This window comes from Myotis brandtii, unplaced genomic scaffold, assembly GCF_000412655.1.
Source record: "Myotis brandtii unplaced genomic scaffold, ASM41265v1 scaffold208, whole genome shotgun sequence".
NCBI classification, from domain to species: Eukaryota; Metazoa; Chordata; class Mammalia; order Chiroptera; family Vespertilionidae; genus Myotis; species Myotis brandtii.
The window spans coordinates 899634-923965 of record NW_005357764.1 but is presented as its reverse complement, the minus strand read 5'-3'; the positions used below and the strand labels follow the sequence as shown (position 1 = coordinate 923965).

The window sequence follows — 24332 nt, the reverse complement described above, 5'->3', positions numbered from 1 at the left end:
CCTTCTGGTATCCCCATGATGCGAATGTTAGTATGCTTGAAGTTGTCCCAGAGGCTCCTTACTCAAATCTTTATATATTTTTCTTTTTGTTTTTCTGATTGTTTTTTGCTTTCTCATATTCCAAAGCATTGATTTGATTATTGGAATCCTTATGATCTAATCACCTTGCTAAGGTTCTGCTTCCAAATACTATCATATTGGGACTTAGGTTTCAGCCTATGAATTTTGTGGTGACACATTTAGTCTGCAGGACAGTATGTAATAATATGTAATATTTTCTTTTGAATTTTTGTTTTCTATTCACTATTGACACAATGACTATTCCATAAACCTTATGTCTTCCTAGCTTTTTTCTGTGTTCAACTATATCTTTAACTAGCCTTCATTTTTCAGTATCTTTTATTTATTTTTAATTTTTAAAAAATATTTTTATTGATTTCAGAGAGAAAGGGAGAGGGGGAGAGAGATAGAAACATCAATGATGAGAGAAAATCATTAATTGGCTACCTCCTGCACGCCTCCTATTGGGGTTCAAGCCCACAACCCAGGCATGTGCCCTTGACCAGAAGCAAACCCAGGACCCTTCAGTCCGCAGGCTGACCCTCTATCCACTGAGCCAAACCAGCCAGGGCATCAGTATCTCTTGATTTGGAACATTCAAAGGAGTGCTTAGAAAAAAGGTGTCAGAAACAACTCGTGTTCTTTTTAACTCATTTATATTTCTCAAATAGTCATAATGAATGTGAGTCCAGGGTCTAACTCAACATCTCTAATGATGTGGACACAAAACTTTATTTGTGAAATATATCTAGTGGTATTATATAAAGCAGTGATTCTCAACCTTCTGGCCCTTTAAATATAGTTCCTCATGTTGTGACCCAACCATAAAATTATTTTTGTTGCTACTTCATAACTGTAATGTTGCTACTGTTATGAATCGTAATGTAAATATCTGATATGCAGGATGGTCTTAGGCGACCCCTGTGAAAGGGTCGTTCGACCGCCATCGGGGTCGTGACCCACAGGTTGAGAACTGCTGATATAAAGATTATCTTGTTCTAACAACCTCTAATGCTCTAAGACAAAAGAGATCTACTGTAGAATTACTAATTTTTAAATAGGAATGACTGTTCCCTAACTTCTATATTAAGTTTGATGCAGCCCTTTTATTATACTAATAACATTGTATCTTTTTGAGTTCTCTTCAACAGTTATTTTAACTGAGAACTCTTAAGTTTTTGGTATTGCCCACAATTTTAACCAGAAACAAGTCTTTAAAAAATGTGTTGTGAAACCAGAACATTGTGGTACTGGAGCACTTGTAATTTGTGGCCTTTAGATGTGGAAAAATACTGCCCTTTTACCAGCTTTTCCTCAGCCGTGTTTACCTGCTGCAGTAAGTACTGATTTCATGCTGGAGTCTGAGAAAGCAAGACCGAAGGAGCTAATTCTGTTTGGCAAAACCTGTAAAAAGTACCAGTTTCCTTCTGGGTCAGCTCTGACTCTGTGCTCTCATTCACTGGAATTTTTTTTTTTTTTATTAAAGTATTACATAGGGTATTACATATGTGTCCTTTTTCCTCCGCCCTTGACAATCCCCTGGCCTCCCCTATCCCCCAGTGTCTTATGTCCATTGGTTTTGCTTATATGCATGCATACAAGTCCTTCGGTTGATCTCTTACTCCCCTCCCTTCTGCCCCCCAACCCTCTCTGGCCTTCCCACTGCAGTTTGACAATCAGTTTGAGGCAGCTCTGCCTCTGTATCTATTATTGTTCAAAAGTTTGTAATGGTCTTTATTATCCATGAATGAGTGAGATCATGTGGTATTTTTCCTTCATTGACTGGCTTATTTCACTTAGCATAATGCTCTCCAGTTCCATCCATGCTGTTGCAAATGGTAAGAGTTCCTTCTTTTTTACAGCAGCATAGTATTCCATCGTGTAGATGTACCACAGTTTTCTAATCCATTCATCTACTGATGGGCACTTAGGCTGTTTCCAGATCTTAGCTATGGTGAATTGTGCTGCTATGAACATATGGGTGCATATATCCTTTCTGATTGGTGTTTCTGGTTTCTTGGGATATATTCCTAGAAGTGGGATCACAGGGTCAAATGGGAGTTCCATTTCCAGTTTTTTGAGGAAACTCCATACTGTCTTCCATAGTGGCTGCACCAGTCTGCATTCCCACCAGCAGTGCACAAGTGTTCCTTTTTCTCCACATCCTCTCCAGCACTTGTCGTTTGTTGATTTGTTGATGATAGCCATTCTGACAGGTGTGAGATGGTACCTCATTGTTGTTTTGATTTGCATCTCTCGGATGATTAGTGACTTTGAGCATGTTTTCATATGTCTCTTGGCTTTCTGAATGTCCTCTTTTGAAAGGTGTCTATTTAGATCCTTTGCCCATTTTTTGATTGGATTGTTTATCTTCTTTTTGTTAAGTTGTATGAGTTCCCTATAAATTTTGGAGATTAGGCCCTTATCAGATATGACGTTGGCAAATATGTTTTCCCACGCAGTGGGTTTTCTTGTTGTTTTGTTGATGGTTTCTTTTGCTGTGCAGAAGCTTTTTATTTTGATGTAGTCCCATTTGTTCATTTTCTCTTTAGTTTCAACTGCCCTAGGAGCTGTATCAGTGAAGAAATTGCTTTGGCATATGTCTGAGATTTTGTTGCCTTTGGATTCTTCTAGAATTTTTATGGTTTCCTGTCGTACATTTAAGTCCTTTATCCATTTTGAGTTTATTTTTGTGTATGGTGTAAGTTGGTGGTCTAGTTTTATTTTCTTGCATATATCTGTCCAATTTTCCCAACACCACTTATTGAAGAGACTATCTTGGCTCCATTGAATGTTCTTTCCTCCTTTGTCAAATATTAATTGAGCATATTGGTTCGGGCCGATTTCTGGGTTCTCTATTCTATTCCATTGATCTATATGTCTGTTCTTGTGCCAGTACCAGGCAGTTTTGAGAACAGTGGCTTTGTAATACATCTTGATATCTGGTATTGAGATCCCACCTACTTTGTTCTTTCTCAGGATTGCTGCAGCTATTCGGGGTCTTTTTTTATTCCAGATGAATTTTTGGAGAGTTCGTTCTAGATCTGTGAAGTATGCCGTTGGTATTTTAATGGGAAGTGCGTTGAATTTATAGATTGCTTTGGGTAGTATGGACATTTTAATGATGTTGATTCTACCAATCCATGAACACGGTATGTTCTTCCATCTGTTTATGTCTTCCTCTATCTCTTTTTTCAACGTCCTGTAGTTTTCTGAGTAGAGGTCTTTTACCTCTTTAGTTAAGTTTATTCCTAGGTATCTTAATTTTTTTGGTGCGATGGTAAATGGGATTGTTTTTCTAACATTCACTGGAATTTGAATTTGTTACTTTTCATAGAAAGTTCTTTTTTGAATGGAGATTCTGACTGTCCTTAACTTGCCCAGCTACAGAATTAGCTGCCAAAGAGTAGAAGTGAGAGAGGGAAGGTTGCAGGATGAAGGATAAATAAATGGACGTTAGACTCTTTCCAGTCATTTTTCTGTGTGTTTTTTTGGTGTGTGTAATCTCTGATGTTGATAGTGTTTGTTCTGTTTTTGCCTTCTAGGTGATGGGAATTGCAGTGATACTAGAGGCTTAGAAATTGCTATCAAACAACGTGTTGACGATGCTCTCACTTCAAAACTTCCCATGTTTTACTTGGTTAACCGACCTCACATTAGCTTAGTGCCCTCTGCATTTCTGCTTCAAACGGACGTAGACTATAGGTCCTTGAGTCTGAACTGGGCACAAGGGGACATTTCACTGGAGATTGTGGATGGCCAAAGTGGGAAGATCACTGAAAGGTTAGCATAATTCATTTCTTCAAAAACCACATTACTTTTGCAAAAGAATACATTTTAATACAAGTTTGAAATGCATACATTTCTAGAAAAAATATTTCTAAAACTGGTACAAAAGAGGGAAAAACCTAAATAGATTATTTTTTTTAAATATATTTTATTGATTTTTTACAGAGAGGAAGGGAGAGGGATAGAGAGTTAGAAACATCGATGAGAGAGAAACATCGATCAGCCGCCTCCTGCACATCCCCCACTGGGGATGTACCCGCAACCAAGGTACATGCCCTTGACCGGAATTGAACCCGGGACCCTTGAGTCCGCAGGCCGACGCTCTATCCACTGAGCCAAACCCATCAGGGCCTAAATAGGTTATGTGGAAGTTATCAAGAAGGTGCCCTAACTCTTCCTCAAAGAAAGCACCATTCTGAGATGGTTCAGAGGAATTTTATAAACCTTTACAAAGCAGAAATTTCCAATATTATCTAAAAAGATGGAAACCATCCAAATGCTTTTATTAGTCAAATGTATCATTGATACTTAAATATGATAGAAGATTTCTGCTCCTCCTTCCAAAAGTTACAGACCAAGTTCACTTTTATATCCAAGCAAAATTGCTTAAATAAAATATTAGGAAGCAGAATCAAGCAATACATTAAAACAATAATGTATTTTATATAACAATATCAATTGGTATTTTTTCTAGGAATGTGTGGGTAGTAATAATAAAAATAACACCATGTTAGAAACTCTTATTAATGTATTTTGTCAGATTAATTGATCTAGGGAAAAATATCACATCTCTATAAATTCTAAGGAGGCATAGTTCTACAACTATTCTAGATAATGATACTCAATAAAGCAGGAATAGATATTTTTGTTAAGGATCAAATGTATCTTTATTAATCCAAAAGTATCATCATAATTGAAATTTCAGAGGCATTTTCACTAACATCTAGACAAAAATGATTGTTTACTGTTATTTAACAGTAACCTTAATGCATTTTGGATAAGAGAAATAAATGAGATATAAAATACTTGAAAGGAGGAGGTAAAATTACTATCTTTACATACGGTATTATTTTATACCTGAAAAGCCCAAGAGAATCACGTGAAAACTACCAGAACGAAAATCATGGTGGAAAATTCATATAGAGAGGTCAGTAGTTTTCAAACTCATGAGTGTATGTTAACTGTTGTTGCATTTAAACTACCTCAACACTTACTGGCTTAAAAACAACCCAACCACTTATTACTGCTCACAAGTCCTTAGGTCAACTGAGTTGATTTGGTTGGGCTTCTCCAAGCATGTAGGGTCAGCTCTAGGTTAACTGAAGGTCCACTTGGTCCTTGTGTTCTCTCAGCCTCTAGGAGACCAGTCCCAGCTGGTTCACATGGTAGAGGAAGGAATCCCAAGAGAATGAGAACTCAAAGCCTCCTGAGGCACCAGCTCAGAACTGACACATGATCTATTCTGTTTGCCAAAACAAGTCACAAAGCTAGCCCAGATTCAAGGGGAGGGGAAGTCAAACACCACTTTTTGAAGGGTCAGTCTGAAAAACGATATTGTTAAAAGCATGGAGATGGAGAAACGAAGGATTTGGGCAATTTTTATAATCTGTCACAAGAGCCAAGTAATGAGAAGATATAATGAAGGAAAGGAGTTTCAATAGCAAAAACGTTCATGATATATAAAAACATAGAAAAAATATATCTACATGTGCATACATGCCCATATACATGGAGGATCAGGAGGTTGGTGTATATATTTTACTTTTTTAGTGAGTCAAAGTTGACATACAGTGAAATGCACTGACAGTTTCATGAATTTTGACATATATACATACTTGTGTAACCATCACCCTAGTCAAAATGCAGGACATTTTTATCTCAGAAAATATTTCTGTGCCCCCTTCTGGACAGTTCTTAGTAGAACCACTATTTTAATTTGAATCACCATAGGTTAATTTTACTTTAAGCAATAAAAATTTACCAAGTATCCATCTTCTACTTTAATTTTAATTTGACACTATAATAACTTAAAATGTAATTTCATTAAAGAAATGAACTTCAGACGGTAATTATATTAAAAATATTTTATGTAAAAAATTTCACTATATGTATTGCACGTAAATTGAGGTAAATACCTGTCTATTCTATGTTGATTTTAATCCCTACAGTTGCCCTGCATAAATTGTTGAATAATGATTAGTGACTGCTTCATTTCTTTCACAGTTCTCCATTTAAAAGTGGTGTGTCCATGGCAAGTCGGCTGTGTAAGGCTGCAATGCTAAGTCGATTTAACCTGCTTGCTGGTGAAGCTAAGAAAGAGGATGTACTTGAAGCTAGTACATATCATGCAGCTAAGGTAAGTCCTTAAAGGAATGCAATTGATCATAGGAATATAATTTAAGACAAAAATAAGGTAACATATCATAAAGTAGTAACTTTATGATATGTAGCAAAAATTGGTTGAATAGTTCCTGAATATAGGATAGTGCCATGTAGTGGTAAACTTAATTTTTAAATAAACATGCCAGAAACTGGAAATGTAAGTAAGTGTTGTCACTTAAAGTAGCCATGGGGTGTGTGCTTCGTGTGATGTGTACTTTGACATTGCTCAAACCTGCTGTCATGCCCAGAGAAACAAAATGAGAACAAAGCTTCTTCTGTACATGATATTAACTGTGCTAACTAGAGAAGTTAATTATTCTAAATTAACACATTATGATAGATAAACAAATTAATTTTTCTGTCTTAATTTTGTGAAATAGCTTTAATTTCAGCAGGTGATTTGGGCCTGAGTAAGTAAGTGATGTAGATAACCTTTTTCTTTCTTCTTTTTTTTAAAATTCTTTATTGTTTCAAGTATTACTATGTCTCCTTTTTCCCCCATTAACCTCTCCCTGGCCGCTCCCACCTCCTCATACCCCTACTATCTGTGTCCATGGGTTATGCTTATATGCATGCATACAAGTCCTTTGGTTGATCTCTTACCCCCTTCCTCCTTTGCCTACCCTCTGAGGTTTGACTCTCTGTTTGATGCTTCTATGTCTCAGGATCTATTTTTGTTCATCAGTTTATGTTGTTCATTATATCCTACAAATGAGTGAGATCATGTGATATTTATCTTTCTCCTAATGGCTTATTTCACTTAACATAATACTCTCCATGTCCATCCATGCTGTTGTGGATAGTAAGAGTTCTTTCTTTTTTACAGCAGCATAGTATTCCATTGTGTAGATGTACCACAGTTTTCTATCCACTCATCTGCGCTGGGCACTTAGGCTGTTTCCAGATGTTGGGTATTGTAAATTGTGCTGCTATGAGCATATGGGTGCACATATCCTTTCTGATTGGTGTTTCTGGTTTCTTGGGATATATTCCTAGAAGTGGTATTACTGGGTCAAATGGCAGTTCCATTTTTAAATTTTTGAGGAAACTCCATACTGTTTTCCACCGTGGCTGCACCAGTCTGCATTCCCACCAGCAGTGAAGGAGGGGTTCTTTTTCTCTGCAGCCTCTCCAGCACTTGTCATTTGTTGATTTGTTGATGATAGCCATTCTGACAGGTGTGAGGTGGTACCTCATTGTTGTTTTGGTTTGCATCTCTCGGATGATTAGTGACCTAAATGAATGGAGAGATATACCATTTCATGGATTGGAAAACTCATTATTATTAGGATGTCAGTTCTGTCCAAATTAATCTATGCATTCAGTGTGAACTCCTTAAAAAATGCAGCAAGCTTTTGTGTAGAAATTGGCAAGCTGGTTCTTAAATTGATGTGTAAATCCAAAGGATATAGAAGAACTAAAACAGTTTTTAAAAAGAATAAAATTGGTAGACTTATCCTACCTCATTTCAAAATCTATCATAAAGGCACAGTAATCAAGACAATGTATTGATATAATGATAGAGACAGATAGATCAATGAAATAGAGTTAAACCCACATACTTATGGCCAATTGATTTTGTACTAAGGTGCTAAGGTAATTTAATGGGAGAAAGAATAGTTTTTCGACAAATGGTACTGGGACAACGGAATATCCATGAGTAAAATAAAAAAAAATTAATTTAGATTTATACTAGTCATGCAAAAAAAAAGAACCTCAAAATTGATCATAGATCTAAAAAAGCTAAAACTATGAAACTTCCAAGGAAAACATGAGAAAATATTTATATTCTTAGATTAGGGAAAATTTTCTTAGATATGACAGCCAAAAGCACAATCCACAAATAAAATTTTTTAAAAAATTATTTTAGATTAAATTTAAAACAGCTTTAAAAGTCATTTGGGTCGATGTTCAACCACTGAGCCACACTGACTGGGCAGTAATTAAATATTTTAATTTTTAAAATGTCAAACTGAAGAGACAAAATTAGGGATACTTATTTTTCATAAGCCAAATTCTGCCTATGTTCTATAATTCAATTTTTTTTCTTCCTATAGTGTTTGTCTGGATCCTATCAAGAAGCTAAAACTTTGTTGAAATCCTACTTACAGCAGCATGGCTATGGCGCCTGGATTGTGAAATCTCCCTGTATAGAGCAATTTAGTATGTGAATTAGGCAATCCATTGTCACATTAAAAATCTTTTCTTTTTTTGGTGTGTTTTGACTAGTAAATTAAAAATATATTGGTTCAGCTTTCAAAATCAGAATCTTACAATAGCAGTGTCTAGAGATGAAAATTTGTAAATATTCATGTCAAAGTACATTGAAGCATTAGGGTTTTGAAGTTTTAATTTTTAGAAAAATAATTACCTTATTCATTATTGTGGCCATTTTGTATTTATTTTTACAAACATAAAAATAAATAAAGCCATTACCCTTTTTGCAGTTCAAGAGAAAATTCTTTTAAGTTTTTGTTTTAAAGCTATTCATACAGCAAAAGATATTCAACGTTGTCTTGGCATCTCACTTAATTTTTTTAAAATATATATTTTTTTATTATTGATTCAGAGAGAGGAAGGGAGGGGAAGAGAGAGATAGAAACATAAATGATGAGAGAGTATCATCGATTGGCTGCCTCCTGCACTTCCCACGCTAAGGATCAAGCCTGCAACCCGGGCATGTGCCCTGACCTGGAATTGAACCGTGACCTCTTGGTTTATAAGTTGATGCTCAACCACCGAGCAACACCAGCCAGGCTCACTTAATTTTTTTAAATTAATAATTAAAATCCAAGAATACAAATAATAATTTTTACTCATTTGTTGGTTAATTCAACAGACATTTGAGTGACTAATATTTGCAGTCACCATACTATGTGATAGTAAAAAGCAGTAACTAAAACACCATTTCTTATGTCAAACTGCACATGTAAATGCAGAAAAATGTTAAACATGTGAGGGAATAATTTGATAAATGAGTTAATCTGATTAATAGAAGATTATCATAAATGCTTTAAATAAGATTGCTCATTTTCAAGTGTCCTATAAGATCCATTCAAATGTGAATTAATTCTTTATAATAAGATCAATAAAAGATTGTTTAGCTTTATATTTGTTTATATAATTACAATGCTTAGATGAGAAGGGAAAGTTTAGTTACTCTTGAGTTAGAATATGTATCTTTAGTGAAGCTATGCATTTATTTCATACTTTAGCCTCTTCAATTTATTCCTTAGTTTCAGTCACAGGTGAATTAATTAAACATTATTGTTTCTCAGACTTTATTCCTCTTAGCTTGAATCTTTATCAAATTTACTAGAGGCCCAGTACATGAAATTTGTACATGGGTAGGGTCCCTAGGCCTGGCTGGCAATTAGGACCGATCAGGGCCTTCCTTCCCCCAGCTACCTGCCAGAGCCTTCCTTCATTCTGCACCACCCCCTGGTGGTCAGCACATGTCATAGCAGGCGGTCGAACTCCTGAGGGGACAGTTTGCATATCAGCTTTTTATTACATAGGATAAGCTTCATGCCACCCCATAGGAACTGTGATAATCTCTTAGGAAGTTGATGTAGGGTTTTTTGGCAGAGTTTAGTTGATGAACATTGAAGTCATTCTGAAAAGATATACATGTCTTTCAGTAGACTAGATTCTATACTTACTACTATAAGGTTGAACCATGTAAAACTGCCATTTTTTGATAGGTTAAAGAGGTCAAATATGGGCAGTTTCATGTGGATCAACATAAATATACTATTAATAATTTCCATTTTCATGAATTAGATGATATTTATTGGTTATTCCTCCAAATTAGTATTTTCTTTTTAAATATTTTCAGTCTCTTTTCTGAATTATTTCTTTCCACAACTGATTTCCAGCCTTTATTTCTATTATTTTTTGATAGTTAACTTGCTTTTGAAAATACAAGATCTTTCACCTTCTCTTGGCTCTTCACATTTATGGGTATTTTGCTTTAGATTAACACTTAAAAAATGAGGAAGAGTACCAAGTGGTTAATACTTGCCTCTGAAAGTTTTGCCTAAATAGTAAAGGCCCTATGTTAGACACTGCCATGAAAATCAGTAAAAGACAATTTATTTTCTCAAGAAATTTAGTTTTAAAATAAGGAAAAGTGAATATACCCAACTGTTTTTACAGACAATCTAGTAAGTATCCCTTATTTATTCAACATATAGTCACAGAGTGTCTCTATGTGTTATGTCTACTCAGTTATTTGTACTGTTTTGGTTTAGAGAAAGATCATATCTAAAGAGGGGTATCAAGGGAGATTATATAAAGGATGAAGGAGATGGCATTTAGTAGAAGGCCGGCATTTAGTAGAAGGCCATCATTTAGTGGAAAGGGCAGGAGATGGCTTGAAACCCATTGGCCTTTTTGACTGTTAGAAGTTATTTAATCTCTCTTAGCTCAGTTTTTCATTTATTGTGGGGATGAAATCGATACTAGATCATTATTTTTCAGGGGTTGAGGCTTAATAGAAAGGGCTCCAAGCTACCCTTCATCGAAGCAGCAATGCCTATCTTCTTTTATCTATTATGTATTGGGTTGCATAAGATTTTTTGCTTGAAGAAAAGTAAACTGCTAAATTCAGACTTCTAAACTTCTAACGTTCAAAAACCACTAAACTAGTTGCATCTAAATTGAAGTCCTTTTTAGTTCTAAGGTTCTGTTACCTGAGCACGCATTGAAGAATAGTTAGAATTTGTAAGGATCTAATAAAGCAAAGATTAGAGGGGAAATGTCAGTCTTTGAGGCTAGAGTATAGAACTCTTGATGGAGAAGTTGAGAATTGAATCTAGCATTTTTTCTCAATTTGGGAGGCAGAAGGGAGCTCTTGAAGGATTTTGTGTAGGGAAATGACATATATTCAAATGCCACTCCACAACATTTTTTTTGTTTACTTATGGAAATTTGCAAACATACAAAAGTAGAATAGTAAATGAATCCCCATGTACTAGTACCTATCACCAAACTCAATAATTATTAAAAAATGGCAATCTTGTTTGATATATACCTTCCCAAATTGGTTTATGTTAGAACAAATATCAGACATATTATTTCTTCTGAAGATACTGTGATTTGTATCTGTAAAATGTGAGGACTCTTTAATGCACACATATGTATAGCCACAATTCAGTTAGCACACCTGAAAAATTAATAGTAATTCTCCCATTATCTCATAAATTGTAGAATGTTAGAACCAAGATCAAAATTACATATATTAAAATTTGTATGTTAAGTATCTAGTAATCTATATGTTTCCTCACATTTTTTTCTCTTAATTTGGTTCTTGAAAAATGGGTTTTTGTTTGAAGTATCCCACAAATTCATTTTTGTCGCCTACATTTCCGTGATGTCATTTAACATGGTCTTTTGTCCTTTGTATTTCCTGAATCCAATAGTTAAATCTAGAGGCTTTCAAAGTCCAGTTCAAAATTTTAGCAAGACTATTTCATAGTTAAATTATTGGCATGAGTGATGGATTATGAATGGAGATTTTAGTGTTGAGTCCCTTCAACGTTTGAGGAGTCTGTGTGGGGCCAGGGACAGATAGAGCCCTGTACAGTCAGATCTGGGCTTAGGCAGCCTGTTTTTACCCCCAAGTTCAGTAATTCCATTTTCTTATCTGTGCCATGGTATTAAAAATTGGTAGAAAACAATATTCTGAACTTTTTAATAAAAAATATAGTTGTGTTCATCATGTATTAAGGCAGTGCCTATACAGGGTAAAACAGACATTTCATCTGTTATAGAAATTTAGACTTTAAATTGGGAGGTATTTTTAGATAATTTTATTTTGCACATGAAATGATGTGAGCATTATTTTAAGAGAGCCTTAGATGAAACTTGCAAAAAATAATTTGATCATAATGTATATGTGAAATATGTAAAAATGCTTTGAAAATATTGATGAGCATTGGTAGGAATTGTTGTCAGACTTTATAACAGTTAATGAAGGATCACTGTGAGTTACAAATGCAAGTTTATTTTCTTTGAGAATGAGCTGAAATGGATAGTTTCTTTTATGTGAGAAAGGAGAAAAAATATTAAGTAAACAGGAAGCATAAGAATTTCCTCTTTAGAAATAGTTTGATCCTGATACATCCTATAAACTGATTTTAAATACAATTTACTGCTCTGTCACTCCTTGTGTTATAATAGTTGTCAGGTATATTTGATTTTGGGTAGTGGTTTCAGTGGCACCAGAGAAGCACCCTCTGTCACTTCTAGTCCTAAGGAAGAAACCCACCACAGAACTCTGGTGGCGCTGGGGTCCCCCTTACCTGTGCATTTCTCAGTGTCTTCCTGGGCAAGTTGAGAAGACTGCACTACTCACCCATCCCAACACAGCCTTTCCCTGGGGAGTCTTCTATGGGGAGGCTCTGGTGCTTCAACATCATTGAAAGAGGCTACTTGGGAGTCTAAGCATTTACTCAACTATTAATGCCATTTGCAAGTTCTCATTAAATTCTGAATCCCAGGGAGTTTCATTAATCTCAGTTAAATCAGCCCAAACATGACTTATTTTCCACCCCCATTGGATAAACACTCTATTCCCCAGCAATGTTGAGATCTTAACAAGTCCCATTTTAGGCCTCGAGGCAATGAAAGCTGGTAAAGGTGAGTTCTGGGGAAACTTGCCCTCAATTTGTGAGTCATTGGAATGCTTTTAAGGAGAGGAATTTTTTTCCTCAGAAGGGACACAACTAAAGAAAAGAAAAGGGGCAAATGAGTATTCTCTGTGTCTATGACTACGTCCTACATCTTAGGGCCTCACTCCTTCCCACCCTTAGTGGGAGAGGCCTGGAGGGTCTAACTGCATTTTTGTAGATCTTACATCAGCCTCTGCCCTCTGCCATGTGTACCCTATTACTACTGTAGAAGTGGACTATTTTTTTGTATTTGAGTTTATTCTTCATTTAACTTTTAAAACACTACTATAGTTGCATATTAAAACAAACAAGTAGTGAGTATATTACAATTACAGTCCTTCACTCATTCACTACAGTAAATAAAATGCCAGCAGTGAGTGTGATTCACTGGCCCCATTAAGAAATCTGACACTGCCCTAACTGGTTTGGCTCAGTGGATAGAGCGTCGGCCTGCGGACTGAAGGGTCCCAGGTTCGATTCCAGTCAAGGGCATGTACCTTGGTTGCGGGCACATCCCCAGTGGGGTGTGTACAGGAGGCAGCTGATCGATGTTTCTCTCTCATCGTTGTTTCTAACTCTCTATCCCTCTCCCTTCCTCTCTGTAAAAAATCAATGAAATATATATTTAAAAAAATCTGACACTGAACACCACCCCTAGGATGATGTCATCATCCTTAGATGCTTCTCCATTGTAATGGCACTGTCTTTCTTGACTTGGATCAAAGTCCACCAATTCTACCTGGTCCATTTCATCAGTCTCTTCTACTTCCTTTCAGGTAGGAGTTTTTCCAGCAAAGAGAGTTTATCAGGAGAGAGAAAGCCATTCTCAGGAAAGTTTACCTTAAATTTGATGATTAGGTGACCCTTTTCATGTGATCTATGATGAATTGGCATGCCTTCATTTAACACACATTTGATATCTTCATGCTTGACAATCTGACCTGGATGAAGGGTGATGACTATGGTTCGGTTGTCAGGAATAGCTATTGGCTTTTAGAAGCCACACAATGCTTCAACCAGTTGTACGTCCATACACATGAAAAGGTCTTCTCCTTGTCGCATAAAAACAGCATTGTCTTTTTGATCTAAAACAATGATATCTCCTGGCTCCAGTCTTGGTTCTTGATCTTCTTCACCATGGAATGTTATCTTCTGGCAATCTTTCATGCCTTTATCATTAAGAACTTCTAGAATCTTCTTCTCTCGAACTATCTTCCTTCCATTGCAGCTTTTATATCCATCTTTAGAACTGATCCATTCCCCATGGCCCTGGTACTCCATGCATGCAGACTGAATTTGCTGAACCATCCCAGGTTCTATCTGGTGATTTCTTATTTATATTCCAGTACCTCAGCAATTGAGACAGCACTCTACTGTTCCTTTCTTACCATCTCAGCCTACACATTTGTCACAAATCACATCCTTTTGCAGAGCTAGTTTTCCTGTTGCACCATTATATAAATCTAAGGTTATTGAGAGCTGATGACAACATTTTTACCTCTCCTTTCTCTCTCTACCTTCCTCCTCCTCCAAAAAAAAACAAACCCAAAAAACGTATAAAGATGTCCATGGGAGAGCCAAAACCACCACCTGCTCCACCTTCCTTTAATTGCCTGTTCTCCTCCTTTGTCACATAATTCCCTTTTCTTTGCCTCAGAAAGCACTTCATAAGCTTGAGAAATCTGTTTAAACTTCTCTCCTTCATTTGGATTCTTATCAGGTGGTACTTCAAGGCCAGCTACCTGTAAGCCTTTTCTTTTTTAAAAATATATTTTTCATGATTTCAGAGAGGGAGGGACAGGGAGAGAGATAGAAACAATGATTTGAGAGAAGCATTGATTGGCTGCCTCCTGTACCGTCCACACTGGGGATCAAGCCCGAAAACCAAGCATATGCCCTGAGCGGGAATCAAACTGTGACCTCCTTATTCATAGGTCAACACTCAACTACTGTGCCATGCCAGCCGGGCTGTAAATCTTTTTCAATTCTTCCTGGGTGGCATTGGGTTTGACCTCCAAAACATCATAGTAAGTGATTTCTTTTACCATTTTTGACAGCTGGAGAGTGGGCCGAGGCAGGTGTGGAGGAGCTGGAAAGAGCACATTGCTCTAGAAATGGAATATTTAAAAACTGCCAATGAGGACTTCCTTGGATGTTTTTAAGTGTATATTCATAACTTTAATTTTTTTCCTTTCTTCTGACCATGAAAAGAATCTAGGTAATAATCGCAATTTTCATAACTATTGTTGCTGTAACAATTAAATGTCATGGCCTTGGATCTCGCAACACCTTGCCCTCCTGCATTTCATTCTATGCTACCATTGATGATAATTAGGATGCTATTGCATTCCATAGATTTCCCATGTCATACTATCATTGTGGTCCTTTACTATATCCTGACCCAGGAGCCTATTTGAGAGTTTATTTCATGGTGCTGTTTCTGGTACAATTACTGTGTCTGCGTCAGGAAACAGCATACTCAGAATAATTCAAGGAGGGTCTCATAAAGAGATGATTTACCAAGCTAGGGTACAGGGAAACTATGAGGGAGAGTACAGTACCTCGAGCTGGTAACAGAAGTGCACCACGCCTGCTTGAAGGGAGGAGTGGAAAGAAAAGTTAGCAGAACCCAGAGGGAAAAAATCTTGAGAGAGCCGCCTTGGCTGAGAGGCACAACCACTCCATGGGGAAAATCGGGAATCTCTTCTATCCCTCCCACTACCCGCCAGGGCTCCCCAGTGGCAGGACCCAGTGGAAAGCCAGCAGGCCGGGAGACTCCTGAGGGCAGAGAACAATGTGTAAGATGTTGGGAAATGGATGGAGAGACACATCAATTATCTGAAGAGTTTCAAGAATGTTTGTGTTTAGCATCTTGTTTATGGAGATAGAAAATCATATAATTTGATGAGGTTTTCTTAGACTAGAACTAAGGAACTGATCAGCTCATGGCAGGAGAAAGCAAGAGCTTTGAGAAGCCCATTTCCTTATTCCACATACCTTCCAGGAGAAGAGTGACTTGTAGGCATCTTAGCTGTCTTGTGAGGTCACAGGAGTAATTTGGAAATATTTTAGTGATTATTCTGTGCTTGTTGTTATTCATCACCTTTATTAAATAATTTTATGAATTGAACTACATATACATTATATTTAACAATTCAATATAAAAATAAATACTTTGGGATAAATAATTTATGTATATTTTAGAGCCCTTAGGGCTTACAAAAAGAATCTTAAAAGATCCATATTTATCATCTGAAGACGAAGAATAATTACAAAAGGTAACAAACCATACATCAAAAAATAAATATAATTTTTAAATATTTAAATAAATAGAAAGCCTGATACATTTTAAATGGGAAGCACTTAAGTCAGTGTTGAGAAGATTCTTTGACAAAAGGTAATCCACTTGTTCAGGAATTCTACGATGGTCACTGTCTCATCATCATAGTCACATTTGAATCTCGTTTCAGGTCCCTAAAACACAAAAATTATAATTATTTTCTTAGTTAAGGTTGGTTTACCTTAGATATAATTATTCTCAATTGACGTATTACAGGCTTATGGCCTTTATTTTCAAGGAGGTTAAACATATTAATCTCATTTTCTTGAAATGATCAAATTGATATGCTGAAATTATATGTTATGACACCAAGTGATAGTAACACACAAGCTGAGGTTGTTAATCCTGTCAATTTTAAGGAACACAGTATTTTCCCCCTTGAATTATATACCAATAAGCATTTTTTTGTTGTTAATCCTTACCCAAGGATAGTTTTCCCATTGATTTTTAAAGAAAGTATAAGGGAGGTGGGTGGGAGGAGAGAGAGAAACATTGATGTGAGAGAGAGAGATCGATTATTTGCCTCCCACACATACACCAGCTGGGGCCAGGGAATGAACCTGCAATGGAGATACATGCTCTTGACCGAATCAAACCCATGACCCTTTGTTTCTTAGGCTGATGCTCTAAGCATTGAGCCACACCCACCAGGTAAGCATATTTTTGTTGTTAATCCTCACTTGTGGATATTTTCCCATTGATTTTTAGAGAGAGTGGGAGAAGAGACAGAGAGAGACACATCGATGTGAGAGAGACACATCAATTGGTTGCCTTCTGCACAGGATCGAGCTTGCAACTGAGGTACATGCCCTTGACTAGAATTGAACCAGGGACCCTTCAGTTCGTGGATGACGCTCTATCTCCTGAGCTAAAGCAGCTAGGGCCAAGTAAGCATTTTAAATGAAAACAGATCTAAACAAATATTTCATTAAATGCATGCAAAATCAAGCTTTTAACTCTCCTTTCCTCTGGGTGTAAATCTATATCTATAGGTTACATGTGTGCAGTACCAGTGATATACACATTATACTTTCTTTTTTAAACCTCAAGTCTCCTGTTATTCTATTTAAATGAATCTCTTCATATTTTCCCCTAAACGAGATAGAGCCAGTTAAGAGTAAGTTAGGACAAGCTTCTGTTTGGGGGTAATTTGTGTGAAAAACAGTTTCATATATAGTCATTACCCCACCCCCCCCCACCTCAGTATCAGTAAAGGACCAACTTTTGAAAGTTTAAACATTGGAAGTTTTGTTTTGTGGACTGACTTTTTGGAAATGAATTTCCTTTGCCTTTGGCTGACAAAGTAGGAAAATATTCTGATATATAGTAAGATAAAAGAGGGATTTTTAATTTTGAAGTAATACCTATCCTGGGAACATAACCAAGTGAGATAAAGTATTCATTCCCTTTAAGTAAACTGTTGAAGTGTTACATACTTTTTTACATACAATTGAATATTATAACCTCTTAGAGAGTGAGATTTTAAAACATCAGGCTTTTGAAACTCAGAGTCTCTGATTTTCATATAATTTTCTCTTAATTTTGCATCAAGAACTTAGAGTCAGTTCTCTGATATTGGTAAAAAATTTTAGAGCATACCTTTTGACATAGATGAAAAACAGTCTATCAATGTCTAGATAACATTGCTCTCAATGTATTTTTAAAGAATTAAATGAAAGGAACAGTCTACTAATAAAATGACTTCTGTTCGGAAACAACTAGAGTTAAGATTTTTTAGGACCTTGGTTCTATCATTAAAATTACACCGTTTATTTAGGATACCTATTAACTCATGACTTTTGTACTTTGGCAGATTGGATGGAAAAAAAAAAAAGACATGAATCTCTTTTACATCACCTGAGTCCCTTGTATATTTCATGCTTCCTCTGCGTTTAAAAATACGTAAGGTTTTGAAAGTATTGCCTCGAAATAAGGAGTTAATTATCTAATTCACTGGCTATTTTAATGGTTGCTGATTTTTAGACCAATCTCTTAGTCCTTCTACCAGTGGTAGGGAAACCCCATTTAAAAGGCCTTTTAGATAATCAGTGTTGGTAATTCTGGAAAATGACCTGAAGGAATTAAAAAAATATATAATGAAAACTGTGCTTTCTGTGACATACTCAGTTCAGTGTTTTCTCCTACTCTCAGTGTTGTGTTAATGTGAGGGGTGACTGCAGGGCCAGGGGCTTGTCCCTGTGTGGATGGTGGGTGGAAACCTTCTGGTGGAAACCTACCCTTATACCTTATTCTTCCCAGCTCCACAGTGTATCACCTAACACACAAATGATTCATGCTCACAGTGGACTTAAAATGTATGAGCACTTCACAAACACCAAAAACGCTGTACTACTCTAAAATGCCCCTCCCTTCCATGTATTTTCTTTCCAGGTGAGCAAGTGAAGTATTATTGCCTTACCTTCAGGTTCTGAACGAGTACATTGACATTGCTCATTAATTCCGTAATATTGCTCAAGCTTTTCTCTAACTTTAGCACTTTCTCCAGAGGTTCAAGTTCTTCTACTAGACACTGCAGATGTTTCAATTCTGTGGCCTGGAATAATAAAAATAATTATTAGGTTAGTTTGCCTTGACTCAAAGTCAATCAGAACATAACCTCAAATTTATTTTATTAAGAGTAGCAGGATGTAGTTTTTACCACTCTCTCTGTTCTCAGCATTACTGTCAAGCTGGACCAATAGAGTTTACATGATAAGACTGGAAAAAACTAGAGTTCAGCTACCCACGATTAGAATTAATTGTTAGTTAACAAATAATCATTAATTTCAACTTAATTTGGTTTTGCAAAAAGGCAACATTTCTGCACCTAATTGCAAGTCACAGATATAGGCTGAATTATTAGGACCAGAGTAGGAATGTGAAGTATGGGTCACAGTCTATGATTCTAGAGTTTCATGGTTCAAGAGTTGAGAATCATGGAATGTTAGGACAGAAGGAGCTCTCGGATGCCACCGGTCACAGGCCAACATTTTATACATTAGCCATTGTAACTGTGTATAAGATTGGCTTTCAAAATAGCAAGTCACATATAACTGCATCTTAATTGTTTACTTTTCTATAATAAGTACATTAAGCATTTTAAAAAATGATTTGTACCAATCAAATAAAACATTGCAATATTTAAAGTATTTTTGAATGGGCCTTTTGATTTAGACATACACACAGAATGATAATATTTCACACTTCTATGGTACATTGTAATTTCAAAGTGTTTTCTCCTAAATAAGTCCATTTAAGTCTCACAGCCACCCTTTGAGATAGGCAATGCAGAGTTATCTCCATGTTACAAATAAGGAAAGTAAATCTCAGATTTTGTGTTCTCCCAAGGCCACATGACCAGGAGGAGCCAGGATCAGGTTTCAGTTTTATCTTTATAGCATTAACCCAGAATCCTTTGAATTAAATGTTTTTATCATTTTCTGAAATAGAAACATGGAATGGTTGTAAAATGAAAAAGTGAATGGAGTTTGTCACATCACTTTGGTTTCAAATAGATCTTGAGTTGTCATTTAGAAACTGTTAGATTTCAAAGAATCTACCATCCTCTAAACTATGCACCCATCTCATGTTATCCTTCTAACAATCTTCAGAGAGAGAGGTAGCACTGCACCACACAGGTCTTAAGACATTTTCATCTGCTGGCCTCTCAACTTGCTACTGCAAGTTCTACAAGTTCAAGGCTGGAGTTTTCGGCATGGGCAACTTGGAGTTAGTCCCCTTAGAAAAGTCTAGAGCCGTGGTTGGCAAACTGTGGCTCGCGAGCCACATGCAGCTCTTTGGCCCATTGAGTGTGGCTCTTCCACAAAATACCCCGTGCGGGCACGTGTACAGTGCGATTGAAACTTTGTGGCCCATGCGCAGAAGTCGGTTTTCAGCCTGGGCGAGTCTATTTTGAAGAAGTACTGTTGATATTTGGCTCTGTTGACTAATGAGTTTGCCGACCACTGGTCTAGAGCAGTGGTTCTCAACCTTCTGGCCCTTTAAATACAGTTCCTCATGTTGTGACCCAACCATAAAATTATTTTCGTTGCTACTTCATAACTGTAATGTTGCTACTGTTATGAATCGTAATGTAAATATCTGATATGCAGGATGGTCTTAGGTGACCCCTGTGAAAGGATCATTCGACCGCCAAAGGGGTCGTGTCCCACAGGTTGAGAACCGCTGATCTAGAGTCTTTAAGTTGCTAGAGGTAAGAGGTATGTGTCTCTGATTCAGCTGGAGATCACTAAGTTATTTCCTTTTCATCTTTTAAAAGAGTAGCTTGAAGCATAACTTGAGTAAGTAAGAGGCAGATAAATGGAATTACATCTATGATTCTTTAAATTCCGTTCCCCCCCCCCCCGCCCCGAGGCTTTTCCCAGCACTGGTTTTGCCTGTTCTCTGTTGACCCACATAGCTGTTAGCAGTCCTCTCTTAGCAATAGGGGCCTGGATGATCTATGCTTATCTAGCTACCTGAATCCCAAAACAACCAAATGGAGCTTTTAAACTTGGAAAATAAATCATCTAGCATAAGTCTCTAGGCCTATTGGCATAAAAGATGTGTAAGTCCACAATTGTACTTTATACTCCCCAGGGAGAATTTTGTCTTTACTATTTACTACTAGTAACAGCAAATGCTTGTATGGTGCTCACCATACGCCAGATGCTTGTAGGAGTCCTTTACATTTACGTATTAATCCTCACAGAACTATATGAAGTATGTACAGTTATTCACAGATGTAGACAAGAAACAGTCACAAAGAGAGCCTGGTAACTGCCCAAGTTCACAAAAGCTAGGACATGGTAGAGCTGAGATTTCAGTTCAGATCTGGCCCTCAGTGCTATGTTGCCTCTCAAAGGCAGACTCTTAGAGATTTCTCCTAGGACACAGGATTTATTTTAAAGAGGGCTGCTCTGAAGTCAGTTTCAGTAATTTTCATGGTAAAAGTACATAATAGATATCTGTAGAGTTTTACATTTTCAGATGAAGCAGTAAATTCACATAACCTTGTTTTAAAACTGTCCCAGCAATGAAATGAGAATATTATTTTCTTTTCTTCCCAACTCCTTTCCCTCCAAACACAAACAAGAACATCTAAAAAATATATAGGCAAAGCCATTTTACAAAAGCCCCATTATCAAACCTGGATATATATATTTAAAAATATTGAAGTTACTAATACTTTTTCTCAGGTGAGATGCCATTAATACAATCAGTGTGCTAATTTCCATTTTACTTTGCATCTTAATAAAACACAAAATGAACTTAGAAAGTTGTACTTACATTCCTGGGCATGTAAAACTTAAACGTGAGCATCATGGGGAGCTTGGAGTTCTTGTAATTCTGAGAAAACACAACAGACTGTTATTACAAAGTGCACTCCAGGCAGAAAAGTTAAAGGGAGTCATTTTAGCAAGCAAAGGATATACATACGCTGACTCCATTCAGAAGCCGCTGCATATCCAGTATCAGGTGCTCCAGCTGCTGCTGTGTTTCCTGGCTGGAGCTCGAGGTAGGTGCACCGTCTGCGATGAATGCGAGAGTTAGTGCAATACAGGACAAGAAGTGCATCTTGTACATTGTGGCAGGAGGTGAGGTTGATGCGAGTAGTGGTAAGAGAGCTGATAGAGAGCTCTTGAGCAAAAGGAGCAATTTATACTGTTAATTCTGGAAAAATATCCTGGGGGTGTCAAAATATTTTACATATTACACATATTTTCAAAGACTTTACCTGTGTGGCAAAAAGCATTACCTTTATTTTTCCTCTTCTGATGACTCTTTGGAATTTCTTTAAACCCCCGTGAGCTGACTGAATGGATGTAGGTGAAATCCCTCTTGGTTACATTAGCCCACACTTCTGTGGCAGTTCCAATGCATATGCCTCACGCCTTCTGTATGAAACAGTTTTTCCTCCTCTTTCATTAAGGGGGCGGGGAGACAAAAGTGGCTCATGAAAATGTTCTCTTTGTTGTAAAATGATGCTGAACATGTGGCTCACCCTGTTGTGGTGGACGAGAGCTGGAGCAAATAGTTGAAAAGAATAAATGTTTAGATTTGTTGATTAGACAGGAAGAATATTGGTTTCCTGTTTCAGGATGGTTTGGCCTTTTTATCTACACAATGCCTGAGCTAATGTGTACAATATGATAGATTACTTCTTATAAAGCTAGAGAAATACTAAGATTAGGATACATATCATGGTCATTGATCTTGAGATACTGTTTTCTGCTGTTTTAATTTGAACATGTTTTTTGTATCTGTTTAAATCTACTACCTGTTGTACTTTTAAAAAACATACAGTGTTCAATAAATAAACATTCAAAACACATCCAAGGGTACTGATATGTGTGTGTGCATGCGCACGCACACGTGTTTCGTGGCAAATTTATTTTTGCTGGGCATCAAAGGAATATAACAAGAGTTGCAATGTTGCCACACCCAAGAATGCTTTTCTTCCTCTTGGTTTCTCAGGGACCACTTGAGCTATTAAATCCTCCCTCCCCCACCATGTATATTTCCTCTCTCTCTCTCTCTCACACACACACACACACACACACGCACACACATTGCTTATATTTTTTTCAATATGAGACAGAAAATAAAAGCATAACAATAGGGATCCCAAGTTTGTCTGTCTGAAGGAAGCTGACAGATTTTTGCATGCCATTGCACTTTCTTTAGGAGAAAGATACTAGGATCTGGCCAGCATCCCCTGTACAATACTGGCCCATTCAGTGTGGCTGGGTTGAGGAGGGCATGGTAGTAAGTAACCTAGGAGGAAATGTGGGGTGGGTGTGTTTGTGTGTGTGCTTTGTGGAGTGAGAGCAGTCCGTGGAGTAGGGGTACCTGGGCTCATTTATTACAAGGTGATGCTTGTAATACAGCAGCAGCCAGAACTCAGCAACAGAAGTTGTTAAGAGGGATATTCATGATCATTCCTGGAGCATCTTTATGAAAAAATGAATAAACTATTACAAACAACTATGACAGACAAATACAGAAAAGGGTTTGCATTCAAAAGTACAGATGCTAGTTTTATAATAGACTTTACATGTATCTTATGTAAACTGATCCATATGTTTCTAGCTTTATATTTTCACCTCTACTAGATTTTCATTTATCCTCTAAAGTTCCTGGGACACTGAGTGTAACATAATCATTATGAAGTAAAATCAGTATTTTTTTAGTTGGTAGACTGAAGAGGATATTCAGTATAATGTACTGTCTGAAGGAAGGGATAGGTCTAGACTTCTAATTTCAACTGGGGAGAATCCATGATACAGTTCTCTCCTTTCTCAAAGAGAAAGTAAGTCCTCCATTTTTTAAAAAGTGTTTTTAAAAAATTGATTTTTGTAAGAGAGAGAAAGGCAGAGTGAGAGAGAGAGAGAGAGAAACATTGATGTGAGAGCATAACATCAATTGGCTGCCTCCTGCATGCACCCTAGCCCTCTACTGGGGACTGAGCCTGCAACGTGGGCATGTGCTCTGACCTGGAATCGAACTGGCAACCCTTCAGTGCATGAGATGACACCCAACCAACTGAGCCACACTGGCTAGAGCTAACTCCTCCATTTCTACTACCATACTTACTATATGTCTAGTCTTTATCTAGCACTCACAATGCCCACAGAGGGGAAAGAAGAAGCTCAGTGTGCCAGCAGCAGTCTAGTTGAACCTTACAATGAACCTGGTGAGTGAGGCTTTCTATTTTGCAGATTAGAAAACTGGAGCTCAGAGAAGTTAGATAACTTCTTCTGGGTCATTTAGCCCTTACTGCAGGAAAGGGTAGAATGAGGATTTGAAACCAGAACATTCTGACTCCAAAGTCCACTCTCTTACCATTTGTATTCTTTCTGAAAGAACCTGAGGGCAGACACTCACATAGACAAGTGTAATCCTGGGTGAAAGGCCATTGAGGCCTCAAGAGAAGTGGATGGAAAGAATTTTAAAGAAGAAACAGGCTTTAAACTGGGTTTTGACCACATGGCCAAACTGTGGCCATGTAACTTTAGGGGTGGGGAACTTTTTTCTGCCAAGGGCCATTTGGATATGTATAACATCACTAGAGGTCTGGTGCATGA

General features: G+C 37.1%; 2 protein-coding genes and 1 pseudogene across 4 annotated transcripts in view; 1 reads left to right on the top strand and 2 right to left on the bottom strand.

The window, feature by feature from the left end:
• ADAD1 (adenosine deaminase domain containing 1 (testis-specific)) overlaps positions 1 to 8456 on the top strand; it is a 37643-nt gene extending 29187 nt beyond the window's left edge. For all 3 annotated transcript variants that reach the window (XM_014539043.1, XM_005865458.2, XM_005865459.2), the window contains 3 exons: positions 3606 to 3843; positions 6073 to 6205; positions 8289 to 8456. In XM_014539043.1, coding sequence (XP_014394529.1) covers positions 3606 to 3843; positions 6073 to 6205; positions 8289 to 8402 — 485 coding nt within the window. In that variant the 3' untranslated portion in view covers positions 8403 to 8456. The remainder of the gene's footprint in view (positions 1 to 3605; positions 3844 to 6072; positions 6206 to 8288) is intronic.
• A 3136-nt stretch (positions 8457 to 11592) lies between these two features.
• Positions 11593 to 14953, bottom strand: LOC102261664 (annotated as a pseudogene).
• Positions 14954 to 16205: 1252 nt separating this feature from the next.
• IL2 (interleukin 2) lies at positions 16206 to 21831 on the bottom strand. The gene is made up of 4 exons (XM_005865457.2): positions 21685 to 21831; positions 21535 to 21594; positions 18665 to 18799; positions 16206 to 16379 (listed from the first exon to the last, which is right to left on the bottom strand). The coding sequence occupies exons 1-4, from the start codon at positions 21829 to 21831 to the stop codon at positions 16269 to 16271; spliced, it is 453 nt and encodes a 150-aa protein (XP_005865519.1). The 3' UTR covers positions 16206 to 16268.
• Between the last annotated feature and the right edge of the window lie 2501 nt (positions 21832 to 24332).

Coding starts and splice junctions, on each gene's coding strand:
- IL2 (XM_005865457.2), bottom strand. CDS start 21,831: ATGTACAAGATGCACTTCTTGTCCTGTATTGCACTAACTCTCGCATTC. Junction 18,800..21,534: donor AGTTTTACATGCCCAGGAAT/GTAAGTACAACT, acceptor TTATTATTCCAG/GCCACAGAATTGAAACATCT. Junction 16,380..18,664: donor TACTCGTTCAGAACCTGAAG/GTAAGGCAATAA, acceptor TTTGTGTTTTAG/GGACCTGAAACGAGATTCAA.